The sequence below is a fragment of the Gymnoscopelus braueri genome (assembly GCF_963280865.1).
Source record: "Gymnoscopelus braueri genome assembly, chromosome: 4".
NCBI lineage: Eukaryota > Metazoa > Chordata > Actinopteri > Myctophiformes > Myctophidae > Gymnoscopelus > Gymnoscopelus braueri.
In genome coordinates, this window is record NC_137605.1 from 7,743,094 (window position 1) to 7,759,762 (window position 16,669).

At 41.9% G+C, this 16,669-nt stretch overlaps 1 protein-coding gene across 3 annotated transcripts in view; it reads left to right on the forward strand.

Moving 5' to 3' along the window:
* The window catches only part of LOC308084647 (uncharacterized protein), a 34,057-nt gene extending 19,151 nt beyond the window's left edge, over positions 1 to 14,906 (forward strand). For 2 of the 3 annotated variants that reach the window (XM_080427415.1, XM_080427414.1), the window contains 3 exons: positions 3,748 to 3,810; positions 5,711 to 5,780; positions 12,765 to 14,906. In XM_080427415.1, the coding sequence (XP_080283541.1) occupies positions 3,748 to 3,810; positions 5,711 to 5,780; positions 12,765 to 12,847 (216 nt within the window). In that variant the 3' untranslated portion in view covers positions 12,848 to 14,906. Of the gene's footprint in view, positions 1 to 247; positions 324 to 3,747; positions 3,811 to 5,710; positions 5,781 to 12,764 lie in introns of all 3 variants that reach the window. The other variant, XM_080427416.1, reaches the window with a different exon arrangement.
* The last annotated feature ends 1,763 nt before the right edge of the window (positions 14,907 to 16,669 follow it).

Sequence of the window (16,669 nt, forward strand, 5' to 3'; positions counted from 1 at the left end):
TACGTCTGTTTTTTGTCTCTGTCCTCCCTCTTTCCCTTCACCCTGGGTTGTTCTTTGCCCTCTTCTCCCTCCCTCCACCACCCCACCCCTCTCCCCTTCTCCATTTTCTTCACCCCCCCTCTCCTCCTCTTTCCCTCCTCCCATTCTTTCCCACCTCTTTCCACGCACCACGAAAACCTCTCCCCCCTCCCCCTCCCCCCCCCCACGAACAAAACTCCCACATTTAAAAAACGCGACAAACCGACAGCAAATGTGGCGAGTTGGACGAGGAGCTGAGAAATGTCACCAATAACTTAAAGTCCCTGGAAGCCCAAGCTGAGAAGGTAGGAGGGGGATGGAAGGGCCCTGCATGCCTTTACACATCAGACATTATGAAGAAGTACTACATGTGAAAATGTGCTCTCACCGTGGATCACCCCTATGTCTTAACTGCACAGTCACTGTATGGCTAAAGCCCTGAGTAATGCTCGGCCGCGTGCCACGTCACACGCCCGAAAACAGCAGATCGACGAGCTCACACAGCGCATTGTGAGATTGTCGATCGACTATTTTCGGGCCGTGACACTGGTGCACATATAAATCACCCTTTGTGTCGTCTTAGGAATGGGTCTCTGGATATAGTTATAATGCGAATAAGTGATGAAATTTGGAAAACAAATGGAAATCTAAATGTGGTATTGGTGCACCCTTACATTATCTTTGTGCTGTGAATCAAGTCTTACCTCAAGCAGATAACGGAAGCAGACGACAGAAAGAGGCTTATTTGATGATTATACCGTAAATTTCTCTCCTCTGCGCCTCCACCTGAGCTACAAGTTGTTATATGCTATTTGGTTCAGAAAGTCTGCCCAGAGCATAGATCATTCCAATGGAGAGGATGTAATGTTACAGTAGCTTATTAAATGTGTCTTCATTTTTACTGGAGACCCTCTAAAACTCACTTTGAGAACCACTATAGCAGAGATTGCTTTGGTCTCAGAGAAGCTTACCAGCTAACGTGATAATATCCATATTGCTCACTCAATACAGTATTTTTCATTTCCTGGGGGGCCTGTTTGTCATTCTCAGTTCATTAGAAACTAATTTAGACTTAAGACACCAGGTAGCTATGGGTTCAGGATCAGAGTTGAGAACCACTCAAATGTTTTCTACTTATTTTAATGAAGGTGGGTGCTCTGCAGCATTCTCAGCTAGCTTTCTTTAGCCGACCGTGCTAACCCTCGACAGAAGTGCACAGTCAGTACTGCCTAATCTATGCTCCATCATACGATGGTGTCACATGCCGAAAATAGCCGATCTACAAGTCTTTGTTTCTCGTGCTTTACACACACATACCCCAGAACCTGTTAGGGTTGCTGTCATTTCACACTATGTCCTGGCTGTTTGTCATTGCTCAACTGCCTGAATGAACGCTCAGGCTCGAGTGGCCCAAATACAGGGAAAGAGCCACACGGAACTTTAAAGGAGCATTTCACCCGTAATATGTATCTGAGATGCATCCCAGCCTTCAGTGCTGTCGATTTAAGCTTAAGCGGACTCTTTGTAAGCTGGTGTGTTATTTCCCCAGCTCCTTGAAGACATTCAGCCACACCCTGCCTGGCTGCCCGAGCAGCTGCAGTAATGGAAACGGCACATAAAGCCGTGTCCCTGAAAGGCTCGACAACACTGAGCTCCCCAACACACCAGAGCTTTGTAGCTCAGAGAAAGAGGCTCTTTATCAGCGCATTCCCTTCCTACAGCAGACAGAACTGGACCAATGCATCCTGCCACTGATGTCATTCAGAGAGACAGGCTGCTTTCCTCCCAAGCCCCCCCCCCCCCACACAGCAGCTAGCCTAGCTTAGCCTAGGCTGGGCTGACTGGACACTTCTGTAGGGATCATAGTGCATACAGCGGTAATTACTACTGGCTGTCCCAGGGCCTTATGGTCTTAATGAATGGTTTAGATGTCATTGTGTCACATGTGGTACCCATAAATGCCCATAAACAAATATGCTATCCACTTATGTGCCACTAATACTTTTTGTCACGTGGAAGAGGAATTTGTTATGCTGTAGTAAACATTGATTGAAAATAAATCAATTTGAACTATAAAAAGGTGTTACTCAATGCATAGATCACAGCGCTAACTGTCATGGTTAGTTCAGTTCAGTTTTCACTGGAGGCATCCGTGCTTAAATGTTCACACAAATTATATTCACTGGGGGGTATATTAAGTTCTCCAATATAATACTTAGGTTTAGCAAATTGACAAAATTCAATATTTTGATTGCAAAAGCATTCTTATTTAAGTTTTGAACGACTCAATAATGAATTTAGTTACCGTATATATTTTCTAAACTTTTTTTGCTAAGGCTGGAGTATAGGGAGTTGCAGTAGTCTAGGCGGGAAGAAATAAAACCAAGTCTGCAACTGACAAAAAATATTTTATTTTGGCGACATTCCTTAACTGAAAGTAGCAAGACTGGACACTCTTGTTACCTGTAGGTTAAAGGAGGGATAGGAATCGAACGTCACGCCCAGGTTACAGGCTGCATGAGAATTGTCAAGGATGATGATTTGCCAAAAGTATCTTCTGTCTCTATTGCTTCACATTTATGTGATCCTGCCTTTGCCAGGGCAGGTCCTGACAGTCGGAGAGAAGAATGTGATGTTGAGCAATGATATTTTGGTCCATAGATCCCATATTACCCAGCACTATTGTTCCCCCAGTTTTATTAGTGTTGGAAGTCCAGGTCCCATAGCCTGGGAGGGACTGTCAAGCTATGATAGGCTAGTTAGTTGTGAGGCAACTGCTGGAGTTTTTATATATTACTGTGCAGATGTATTTTATATTGGTATGCAAATGAATTTATACATTGTGTTAAATGTATAATTATGTTGATGGCTCTTAATATAGAAACTAGAAAAAGGTGTGCTCAGTAGAGGGGAGTCATGCCCTAATAATAATAATAGTGATTTAGTCAGTCAAATTTCTACTTACAGCCATGAAAGAGCAGTGCTCTTTGAGAGATTACCTGTTGTACATCATCTCTACTGACTTCCACCCGGTATGTCGAGATCACATCACCCTGAACATGTTATTTTCAAATCCAGCATGCTAGTTCGGCAGCGCTACATGTCTGTGATTTCAAGACTCTGCTGTGGTAGGCTATATTAGTTTTGGTGCAGGCTTTTCAGAGCGACTCGAGTCTAAACTGTAAAAGTGGCTCACTAAGACACCTCCGACCAGGTTGAATGTGCACAGACGCAAAGACTCTCGTAATGTGATTTTTTTGGGATATGTCGACATGTTTATACATGTATATTTTGGTGTTAATCTACATCACTACATCTGTTGAGATGGATCATGCGCAGGCAAGGCAAGCCTGGTGGGACGTTTTATCCCATAGCCTGGAGAAACAATTGCCCTGTGATTTATGATATTTAAAAATAAATAACATTGTTGTTGTTGACCAGCGAGTGTAGCTGCGGACAGAAGGACGAACGCATGTAAAATAAAATTACTTGATCTTTATAGTGCGTTGCTGTTGAATGCAGCTGTTGAAAACGCCAACTAAACTGGGCTCAGGACTGTATCCGAGACTAAAGATGATCAGGACATCTCTACCATGCCCAAATGATTGTACAGATTAAAAGTCATTGTGTTTTATCTGCATCTGTAGAGGTACTTACTGCTTTCTCAGACGTCTGGTTCTCTGATTGGTTGCTTTGTTTTCTCTCCCTCCCTCCCCCTCCTCCCCACAGTACTCCACAAAAGAAGACAAGTATGAGGAGGAGATAAAGAATCTGACCGACAAACTCAAGGAGGTGAGACGACCGCCACGGATTGGATCTCTTAGAACCCGTCACTGTGCCGAAACGTGTGTCGTCTGTGTCATTAGAGCAGCCATGCATTGACAGAATACGGAAGTCATACAGTACATAATGACACACCAGAGACAACAGAGCCTCATGTTCTGTACCATACGATGAAAGACATGTTAGAGACAGAATATAGATCTGCTACAAATACATATTGCTGTACGAAATTAGGCTATGCTCAGTCTACATTTAGATGGTACATATATCAAATTCAAAACAGCCAGCACACTTTTGTGTTTGACTCTCAGGTAGGGCTGGGTGATAGGGTTTTCACCAACTAGTCGACTAGTATAACCACTAGTTGACCTTGTTGGTACTAGTCAAATAGTTGATTTTAAAAAAAAGATTATTTTTTTTGCATTGTTTTAATGCCATTACTATTATGATTATCCTCCTGCCTTGTATCAAAAGGGGGTCAAAAGTATGCCCAATAATAGCCTAATATTGGGCAATAACCCCCTTTTGAGGATCCTTGGAGACCCTGCTGTGCCAGAAGCGCTTCCCTTAAAACAGCATAAAAATAAAGGCGGGAGGATAATAGTAATGGCATTAAAACAATGTTTTTTTTTTAAATAGGTAAACATTGACTAGTCGACTACCACTGGGTCAAATTAGTTGACCAGTAAAACTCTCTAGTCGTGAAAGCCCTACTGGGTGACGTGGACAAAATATAATTTTGACCAAATATCTCTATTGATAGTTTGGGGTTTGACAAAAAGGTTAGCATGAAAAAGCTTTACTTGATGAAGGGAAAGTGAACTAAGGGTCAATAAGCTTGATAAAAAGTCAATCCTTTAAGAAATTAATATCGGGACACGGCCCTGGGTTACACAAACATTTAAACCAAATGATAACAGATGGGTGACTGGAATCTACAGCGAACAAAATGTCAACAGCCTAGTCTACTGCATTGTTAGCATTTAGAGATACTGAGTGAAGAACTTCACATGCTAACATCCTCCACCCCTCAGCACAATGGATATATAGTGTTTAAAAACACACCCAATCATTTCTACACCCAGTGATGTGTCTACATCAGAGCTATGAGAGCTGCACCCGCTTGTAAAAATAAAGATGAGCTCCGTGAATGACTGACTGAAAGGCCTTGGGTGACCTAAATATCCATGTAGAAAATACCCTTATCGCTACCTAATGGAAAGCCTGAAATGACCCAAATACACACTTCACTTAATTGGGTCCTCAGCATAACACCCACCAAGTGTGAATTTGAATGGCTGAACAGCTCTTGAGATAATGTGAAGGGCATTCATACTGTACAGACATACAGAGATGCCTGGTATTTATAGATGGATGTTGATGCAGGTTCATGTGTGATAACGGTAGTGGTGGAAAACCTACTCGGATATTTTACTTACGTAAAAGTATCAATACTGCAATTTAGAAATACTCCGTCACAAGTAAAAGTCCGGAATTCAGAATTTACTTGAGTAAAAAATATTGGTATCAAAATGTACTTAAAGTACCAAAAGTAAAAGTATTAAAATGTTTGAAAATAGCAGATCTACAAGCTCACAACACGCCGCGATGCGACGCGTTGTGTGCTTGTAGATCGGCTATTTTCAAATAGCCTAGGTATAAAATAGGGCTGAAGTGGTTAATGTATGTTTTATAATTGATAATTACAAAGAAGTTTTCAAATAATTGTAGTGGAGTAAAAGTACAATATTTGCCTCTCAGATGTAGCGGAGTAGAAGTAAAAGTACTGAAATTGGAAATACTCCAGTAAAGTAAAAAATACCTCAACATTGTATGTAAGTACAGTACTTGAGTAAATGTACTTAGTTACTTTCCACCACTTTATAACGGTTTGTTTCTTTTGTGTCAGGCTGAGACCAGAGCTGAGTTTGCCGAGAGGACTGTGGCCAAACTGGAGAAGACCATCGACACTCTGGAAGGTATGCGTCTCTCACTGTCTCTCTCTCTCTCTCTCTGTCCTTGATCCAGTATTGTTCCTGTAATAATTAGTTTTGTTTCCTCCAGTCCGCTGCCATTGTGCGTGGTCAGACCGCGTGTCTGTCCGTCTCAGCAGCACGTGGCTGTTAGACAGGAAATGGACCCTGCTTTCTGTGACCGGCCTTCTATGACGGCTCCTCAAGGTGCTGTTTCTTTTGCTCGGGCCTGTTAGTGGAGTGCAGTTTGTCATCCTTTTGTACACGTACGGAGACTTGTGTGCTGTGGAATGGAGTGTGGTTTGCACTGGAATGCAGTCTGACTTGGCCTGGAGTTTGGTGTGATGTGGAGTGTTTGCCTATATAATTGTATAACCTTGTTTGTTTTTTTGCCTTGACGCCCCAACAGAAACTTGAACCACTTTAATCCTGGCGGCCCTAGTCTGGCCATAATAGGAAAACGTTTGTAAAAAAAATCTTTAACAAAAGTAGCAGAAATGGCAGATCTACAAGCTCACAACGCATTGCGTTGCAACGTTTTCTGACCTTGTAGATCAGCCATTGTCGCCATTTATGAAATAGGCCTTAGATTGTAGATTATATGTAGATTGTATTATTTACCCTGACATCTAATCTAGACGTCAGGTCGTGTTCACAAGTTCAATTCATATGCTCTGCACCCTCTTATAGACTGTTAATTTGTCGACAGATGAACTTGCAGTGGACAGATTTTACTGCTGTTATTTTACAAAGGACGAGTATGAGAAGACTATATAATAATTTAACTCAAAATACACGCTAACATATTTGCATTACAATTCCTGTGAAGACCTTTCCATTGATCCTTATTGACAAGATTCAACCCCTAATAGTAATGTTAACCCTCACCACTACATGCCTAGACCTACCTGACCTTAATTCTAATGCCTAATCGTTCGTACATCAGCGGGAGCTGAGGCTGTGTGTGTGTGTGTGTGTGTGTGTGTGTGTGTGTGTGTGTGTGTGTGTGTGTGTGTGCGCGCTGGCCTCAGAGATGCCGCGCACACCCAGCAGGAAGGCGTCACTCTGCGTCAGGTGACACAAAGGCCCCTAGAGACGATTGGAGTAGAGAGCAGTGAGGCGGGACTTCAGGGTGGCGTGCTTCATTATCCGTTCTATTAGAGCTGTGGGGGACGTTTGGCTGGTTCCCATGACAATCCACACCGTCTGTCCTGTCATCTCTGTGGGGGTGCATTCCAGTTGTTTCGGTGGTTCTCAACCAGTGGTCCTTGGGGGGTAGGGGGGGGTGGTGGTAATAGCAGATCTACAAGGCAAGCGCATAGCGCGGCACCGAGTGCCTCGCTATGAGCTTGTAGATCTGCTATTTTTGAAAAATCTTGAAAAAGTGTGCATATCTTGGAATATATATATATATATATATATATATATATATATATATATATATATATATATATATATATATATATATATATATATATATATATAATCTATTTATTTTACATTACGTTTTTAACTCAAAATTTGCTTCTGGGGGTCACTGGCACAAAACATTTTCAGATAGGGGTCCGCGGCCTAATGTATATCAATTTAGGGGTCCTTGGCATGAAAAGGGTTGAAAACCCGCTGCAGTAGATGGATGTAGCAGTAGATTTATATGTAGCTAATGTAACTTTGATTTGATAAACTTTATTTTGAACTTGCAGATAAAATAAAACGAGAACCAAGAACAATGAAAGCCACAATATGGAAATAAAATACAAATGAAGTAAACAAAAAACGTTTAAAAAGCGATCATTGATCATCCCCCCCAACATGTTCAAAAAGGAGTAGGAAGAAGCAAAACGTATTTACTCCTACCCCCGTATAATTTAACATTCATAATCCATATAAACAATTACAAATGTAACAAAGCTAAACCTAAGTGGAACGGTTCCACTTGGTGAGTTGGAGTTTTACCTGTAGCTCAATAAGCGGTGATGTTCACGTTGCTATCTAGTGTATGGAAGGTGAAATTGCACTGCATGGCTCTGAATCATACATGGGCAACTGGGCGGCCTGGGGGCCACATGAGACCCCCACCTTCTCTTAATGCGGCCCACAGGTTAATATAGGAATACTGATATATTATTGATTTCAGCTGTTACAATTCCAAACATGCAATCATGACCCGCTTTAATTACTTCAGTCTGTATTAGTAGCTTAATGACTAGTATTAAAATTCTATTGTCTTTTTTTATGTCCAATGTATTTGTATTTAAGTTCATAAAGTTAACATAAGTATAACTGAATGCATTTGAAATTAAAGTTAGAATGAAAAAATGATACTTTTCAGGATTCCAATAAAAAAATAGCAGACACATTTTGAGCTTGTAGATCGGCTATTTTTGCTACTTTTGTGTGACATAGAATGGCGAAGTACGGCATTTATTTACTATAAATACGGAGATAAGAGGTGTCTGTCCGACAGTGTATGCAATGTGGCCCTCTGGAGTGAGTGTGTAAATGTATAGTGGCCCTCTCCATCTTCAAAGTTGCCCACCCCTGCTCTAAATGCACACCGTGCCTGCACATAGATGTGGGGCTATGTACGAAGCTGACTTGAGGACCAGCACAACATCCTCACATTGCAGGGTTTTCCTGCGTGAAAAGAGCTCTCAGAGCTTGCTGCGTCTGTTGCCGTGGAAACAGCCCCCCCCCCCCCCCCCCCCCCTCAAAAAAAAAAAACATCTTGAGGAGTCGCACACAGCCAGTATATCTGCCTGAAGCTCATAAGCTTAACACCTCCCCTGGTCAAGCAGGGGGAGGGGGTGGGGGGGGATTCCCCTTTGGGTTAGCGGTGGATTTTTGGTTCCCACATGTGGGCTGCCCGGGTTTGAATCCACACGCACAGAAACGTCTCCGTCTATTCGTCCTCTAAAAGGTCTCGGTATCAATTCCCATTGTGTCCTGTCTAAAGTGTCCTTGAGCAAGACGCCACACTCCCCTGTGTGCTGACTTGTAGGTGTGTGTGTGTGTGTGTGTGTGTGTGTGTGTGGTGAATGGTGATCAGAAACAGGAAGACATGTAGTGTGAGTCACTCTCCGGAGGGCTGCGTTAAGTTCTGCTCCTTTTTTTGTTTCAGTCAACTGGTGTTTCCCCTAATGAGCCGTTAAACTATTTTAGTTTGTTTTTGAACTCTCTTTATGAACTGATATAAAAACGGCATTCAACAAAAAGAAAAATGATTCACACTGTGGCAGCACGTCGACGCTTTTATTCCGGTTTCTGTTCTGTCCCTTGTGTTATTTATTTAGTATCAAATAAGTTGTCTCATGACATTTTACATGTAGAACAGGTTAAGACCGTACTCTTAAGCTCTGCACCACAAGTGTGGAACGACACCTGACCAAACTGACATTGAAACAACAAAAAATGTGTTTCATAGGATCTTGGCAGAGGGTAACTCACGTGTGATGCTTGGCAGAAGCCTTCCTCAAATGTAATATAAGCTCAGTTTCCACAACGGCGCACAAGTACATTCACTTCATCGTTTACTTTTTGTGTCGATGCTGTCTGCGGGTCGCTGTCGGTATAATGCTCCAAACTCAGAACGTTGTGACACAAGTAGTGCCATGTGGTGTTCAATACTTGTCATGCAAAGCATAAATTGACCTTTCCAGACATTTCACCCATGAGCAAGCACTTGGCCACGGCGGCAGTTAGAGAGTCCAGTTGAAGGGCCTTAGCTTTCTGATGTGAACATTGATTTGTGGTTCTCTGCAGCGGAAAGACTACAGCCTCTTGTTGCACGTTTGCTTTTAATTGAGCAGCCCTACTGTTGGCACAAGATGCAAACACTATCTCTCTCTTGCGCGTGCACACTGATTTAACACACACTGTATGTGGAGCTGTTTGCCAATGACGTCACTGCAGTCATGCTCATAAAGTGGTGTGTACCGCTGGTGTATTTGAGATTAACTTAACTGGACAGCATTGGGAGTACTGGTTCAGGACTGGTTGCGGAGAGATGGTCTCTCTCTTGCTCTGTCTGTCTGTTGTCTCTGTATCCTGCTCTCTAGTTGTGATTCATTTAAACACATCTGTCCCCTCCGTCTCATCCTGTCTTGTGTTTGTCTCTCTGTCCCAGTTCTGTGTGCGCGCACACTGCAGAAATACTGCCCGAATGCTAGTATTTCTAAACGATGCTAAGGTTTATACAAAATCTTTTTTTCAATCCAGCATTGTGTTTTTCCCCCCGCCGTGTCGAAACGGCTTCAATAAAGACTTCCTGTAGATAATAGGTTGACTTCAAAATAAGAGTGCCAACACAGATTTTGAAGTCCACCTACCATAGAAATATGCCTTATAATTAATAATTATTATTTAAGTGATTTTAAATGCTGAACAAATTCCAACCATTGGTTGGAATGGCTGGGGTCAGTGCTACTGACATGAGAGGCCAGACTGGTATATAAAACCTGTTGGTTTATCTGGAATAAGGGAGAGTTTTTGTGTCCAGAGTTGTGTTTGTGACAGACTGTCCCTAAATGTCCCCAGCTGAACCTCTCACTGCATGGACTGCGGTCAGAGATGTCACTGTGAGTGAGCCACTTCTGCCTTCTAACCCAGCTTTTATTGGACGGCAGTGTAGTGGAATCGGTCCATTTTCTGATTTTAGAAAGGAGGAGATGTTGTTCAATTACGCCTTGCTACATCACCATACAGGTGCTGTACATTAACCACATGAACCCCAGTGTCCCTATTCTGGTCATGTCGTCATGGGAGAATATTCTGCCAAAATAGGCAAAAATGAGCAGGGGAAAAAAAACAGATCTACAAGCTTACAACATGTCACAGTGTGGTGTTGTGAGCTTATAGATCTGCTATTTTGATGTACAGTACAGCAATCAATCACAGAGGGTTTCAGGTTAACTCCTTAAACCCTAAATATTTTTGACAGATCTGCCCGTCAGTCATATTGTTGTATTAGATTCACATATCATACGGCCTATCGGTAGAGTAGACAGCAATGAGGTGGGCCTGCAGAGTGCTTTAAAGGGGTAGAAGGACCGCTAACAAAAATAGAATGGGAGGGTTGACTCAAAAATGTTGGGACAGGAATTAAGGGAACACCAGTGAATTCAGGACATCTAAAAATATGAAGCTAGTTTTGGGTGGTTGCCTGAGGCAAATGTGTTTGTTGTTTAATAATGTGTTTGTTATTTATAATAAGTAGTAGTTTGTAATTTTTTAGGCAAATGTGTGTTGTTTAACAATGTGTTTGTTTATAATAAGTAGTAGTTTTTAAGTCTTCATTTGATAGACAGTAGAGAGACATGAATTGTGGAGTGGGAGTAAGGGGAATGACATGCAGCAAATGGTAACAGGGAATCGAACTGGGAACTTGGTGATCGGGGCATCTTGTGCCCCCTGTGGTAACAGTGGATCTAGCCATTTGGCTATCGGGTCGGCCCATAACGCTGCCGGAATGTGCTTGTCATTCATACCAAGTTCTGGGAAATGCTCCAATTGACAGAAGCACAGTCCCTATACTTTGCTGGTAAACGACGCAAACGGTTCGAGCAAAGGCGTGTGTCAGGCTGTTTCCAGTCAGTGTCCTGAACGCTGCTGGAGGTAAGAAACAAGGCCAAGGAGATGCTGCTGCCAAGGTGACGCTCGGCAGTTAAAAATAGACTCGTCCTCTTCTAGTGCAACCTCGCCGTATTCCCACAGCTCACATACCTGCACACTCAGGCTGCACTGGATACATGCGTATACTTGGAGCACGCTCGGTTTCATCCAGCGACCAACAAAGTATTAATGAGGCAGTGACTTATTAAGACTAATGTGTCGCATGAAGAGGTTGTTTATTTGTGTGTTTTTCTCTGCCAAACATATGGTGATTAACTGATTCACTGCCAATCACGTAGATCTACGCGAACCTATTTAAAGCCGCCACGTGCCAATCGCGTAGATCTACGTGAACTGATTATTTTATTTTTTTATTTTTTTATTTGACCCAAAGACCAAGGAGATTTTTTTTTTTTAACTTAAAAATTCTGTATCTCGGCTCCTGAGTACTTATTCTTTTTCAATGAAAAACTCTGGCACTGGCTAAAAAAATATGAAAATACCTCTGTCAGTTAATGGGTTAAAAGTGCTCTGTGAGTGACACGGGCAGCGTGACAAATAAACTATGATAAATGTGACTGTCAAATATTTATATCAGTTGATGACTCATTCATACAGGCTTTTATTCATGCTGAAAGATTGACCTGTTGAAAAAATACATCAAAAACCAAAGAAATCAAAAACCCAAAACTTAAGTTTTATCTCTGTGCAGGGGTTGACACTAAGGTCTCAGAGGCACTTGTCTGTCGGGCAAGTACAGGTCAAGTTTTACTTGCCCCAAGGTCATGCCCACTTGCCCGAAAAGTAAATCAAATTAATGTTAAATTCAATTAATAACTGCAGAGTGGTGGTGAGCATTATTTGTTCTTTCATGAATAACAATAATATTTAACCCATTTTGGGCGGGAACCCCGATTTGGAACTATACCTTTCAGGACGGGAATCCCTTTTGGGGTTCTTGTTGCTTTGTACAGTATATAGCAACATGCATTTGTTGTAATTTTTTAATAAATATTTGAAGTTTTTCAGAAAACTTCAAAGTAACCTGAAAGCAAATTGCACTTGCCCGAACGTTTAATTACTTGCCACGGGCAGTTGGGCAACCGTTAGTGTCAACCCCTGTGTGTTCTGTGTGGATGTACTCATGACGACATTACCATGTGGATTTTCTCTTTCTGGGTGAATTAATCGCATGAAAAGACACACACGGCGTGCGAGGAACTTTTCAGCCCGGTTTTATGCTTTGTCGTATGACTGTGTCGCTCGCCGAAAACAGCTGTGAGCTTCTAGATGAGCCTTTTTTTCGGCATGCAACACCCTCACACGACGGGAGCATGAATGTAGCATCAATCACTAAATGGCGTTTCTTGTCCTCCGCAGATTCCCTGGAGTCGGCCAAGGAAGCCAACGTGAAGCTCAACGCCACACTCAACCAGACCCTGGAGGAGCTCAACTCCTGCTGAGCTGCTTGCTCCTGCCACCACCTCCTACCCCGGCACCTCCTGTCCTCTCTCTATCCATGTACCCTTATTCTCCCCCTACCCTCCGCCTCCACCCGAGTCTCTCTCTCTCTGAGATCTTATGGGGGTCGGGATGAGATGTCATTTGAGTCGTTTTGTTTTTGTTTTGGTGGAGGTAGCAATCTGTCACCATGGCATTCCTTCTTTCCTCATTAGAACCCTCCCTTATCCTCCTCCACCCATGTATGTCCTCTGTCCTTGTTTGTTTGGGTGAAGGGAGCTCTCTTGGCCATGCCATACCTAGCCAAAATGTTAGCTCCTTTTACGCACTAGGCCACTATCTCCTCTCCTCTGTTCTACAAGAGGACTTGTCCATCTCCATATTCCCTGATTTAGCCAAGTTCAAACCTTTTCTCCATTGCTTTCTATACATTCCTGCTTTGAGCGTGCAATTGTTGTTGTTTTTTCTAAGAGGATTCCATGCTTTACCTTCCTCCTGTCTTGTCTGGCCTTAAATGTCCCACGTCTGGTCTGTTAACAGGGCTACTAGTGCTCTTCTGTATGCACACATCTCTGGAGGAGCCTGAATGTCACACCTCTTTTCTTTTCTTTTTTTTTGAACACAGGAGACATGTTTTGGTGACGAGAACTAATGTGTTTTTTGTTCACGTCCCTTGCCAAGCTGAATCATCTTTCTCTTTTCCCACAAAAACACACAAGTTGTCCTAAATCCTCACCCCATCCTAGCCTCCCTCTCAGAGACGCCACCAAAACCGCACTCTTCTCTTCCTGTCAGCTGACTGTGCCAACCCCCTGCCCCTCCCTTTTCTTCTTCTTCTCCTCAGTATTTAATGTTGACATGAGAGGCCAGACTGGTAGATAAAACCTGTTGGTTTATCTGGAATAAGGGAGATGTTTAACATTTAGGTTCTTTCATTAACCACTTCCAACCTGGCGGCCCTATTCTGGGCATGTCATTATAGGCAAAGATTTTTTTTTTTAAATGCGGAAATAGGCTCTATGCACATCAGCCATAGTGGAAAGAAATTGGGCCTCTTCCTTACTTCCTTCACAGGTTTTTACCAATGATACTAATGAAGGCTCTGTTCCATTTTATGCAGCACAGTGGTTCTCAAGCCTTTTTAATTTCAAGGACCCCCATAACTCTGAGAGTGCAACCAAATGGACCCTTACGGGTCCATTTGGTTGATACTAATGAAGACCCACTGGTGTAGCAGAGTGTTTCCAGTGAGCCAACATGCACAATATCGGCACCCTGACTCTGTTTGACCAGAATGGAACAGAGCCTTCATTAGTATCCTTGGTAACACCTGTGAAGGAAGTAAGAAGAGGCCCATTTCTCTCCAAAATGGCTGCTGTGCATAGAGCCCATAGCCGACGGACAAGCTCTTGCGAGCTTGCCCGTCGGCTTTTTTCGCCCGCACGATGATGTATAAAATATGGTGCAAGTGGTTAAGGCTCACCATCGCATGACTGTACGTAGAACGGTTTGTTTGTTCTTCTCAACTCTTAACACGGGGGAATCGAATTTAGTCGTCTGATGTGTTTAGATGAGACTGAATGTCATATCTGCAACTGGAAGTTAACCACAGATGTATTGACCAATCACCATCATTGTAGTCATGTTTTGTTTTTGTTTTTTTTCTTGGTTTGCCAGTGATTTTATTCAGTCTTTTTTTTATGAGGTGATGTGGGATCAGGGTGTAGGGGAGAGGGGAGTGATCAGCCAATCACATCAACACATTCCACTGCCAAAACGGACAGCCCGCGGGGCCAATGACGGGCAAATATGGAGAAGGGAGACCCGCCTCTTTATCAGGATGGATGATTTAACTTTTTTTTTTGTCCGCATAATGAACCCTATGAAATAAAGTAAAAATGTATGGCATGGAAAACATGTTTTTAACTGGAAGCTTGCCCTCAATATGGCCGAGTTAAAGCCTTTTGTTACCAGTTATTTTCTCATTGTAAGAATCATGACAAAAGAAATTGACACAGGATTTTCTTTTTTAAAAATAAAGCACCATGATTGGTATTTACATTCCAGACTGTTGTTTTTATTTGGTTTAAAGAAACCCTCTGGTTAAGGGTGAGTTGAGTTATTTCAATTGTTTTCAGGGAGATATAGCTGTGAAACTTGTTATGAATTCACTATGAGATGTAGTATACGCTCTTTAAAAAACAATCCACATTATGTTTAGTTAATGGTAAACGCCATCACTAAATGGAATCCCAACAAGAGACTTGTGTTCAGACACATTTTATACACTCCTAGTATTAGTCACTTGCCAAATCTAACTGATGAAGATTTATTAAACATTGAAAAATGTTATATAATTTCAACATTACAGATTACTTTACTGATTTCTGACAGTATAATGTGAATTATGTTAACTAGCCCATACCCGGTCGACCACCCACCACCCAAGACAGACAGAGGTTACTCCAATTAATGTGAATTATGTTAACTAGCCCATACCCGGTCGACCACCCACCACCCAAGACAGACAGAGTTTACTCCAATTATATAGTAGGATTATATAGTAGGATTGCCATGGTTGATACTCGAGTGTAGCACAATACATTTAGACCAGATTGTGGTCTATCATAATATAAATAATGTTCCGGACACAACAATGATCATAGCACTTGAAGGGATATTTCACTTTCAAACATGTTTGGGGGTCATTTTAACGTCTCAGGCTTTTGTGAACACCCCAGACAGTTTTCAAGTTGCTTGATTCGGTATTTAGATATTTGATATTCACTTTTATCAGACACTTAAATGAAAAAAGCAAAACACGGAAGGACAATGTAAGTCATCAGACGTGTTTTCAATGAGTAACATGGTTAAAATGGAGTTTGAAGTTACAAATTACAATGGGTTTGTATAGGAAGGAGCCGTGTCTGATAAAATCAATATCAAATAACTAAATACTGAATCAAGCAACTTAAAAACTGTCCCTTTTAACTTAACATCAAACTGAAATATTCTGCTGTTATAAATTGTATGTGAAAGTGAAATTTTAATTTCACTTTCACATACAATTTATAACAGCTGTAACTAACTCCTTTTTCATGAACACAATTCCAAAATGTGTCCATGATCCACATTTGCACACATTCTTAATTTAGCAGAGATCTGCAGCATGTTTAGGCTACATGTTTTATTAACATGCTATATTAACCATCTTTTTTCCACACCGTTGAGGAGGTAAACTCAAGAGTACAATAATTCCACTGCCTGGCCTGCAATGTGTCTTATCTGTTTTATTGTTGAATTATTTTGTAACCTGGTTGCTAAAAATTACTCATAAACTTGGGAATCAATAAAGCTCCATCTTTGTATTTTAGTGTACAGTACGTAGCCTGGTAAAGCCCCTCCCTCCGGAAAATCTAAAACAGTGGACACTGCTATCTGCCATCTTGGCCAGTAGAGGGCGCCTCATTACAGAAACCTGTTTGGTACATCAGTGGTTCTCAACCTTTTCAGGCTGTGCCCCCCAAAATAATCATATTTGAACTGGGGACCCCCCCAGATAAATATTGTGAAAATAGCAGCTCTACAAGCTCACAACGCCTTGCAACGTGAGGCATTGTAGATCTGAGCTTGTAGATCTGCTATTTTCAAATGTTTTGCCTCTTTCTTATATTATTTGACAATTTGGCCAATGTTTGACCAGTTTTTATAGTATAGTTTGTGGATTACTTTTGATGCTTTTTTAGGTATTGAAAGGGTCTTAAAAGTCCTTAAATTGTCCCCGCCCCAAACAATCATGTGGAGACCCCCCTGGGGGTTCCGAG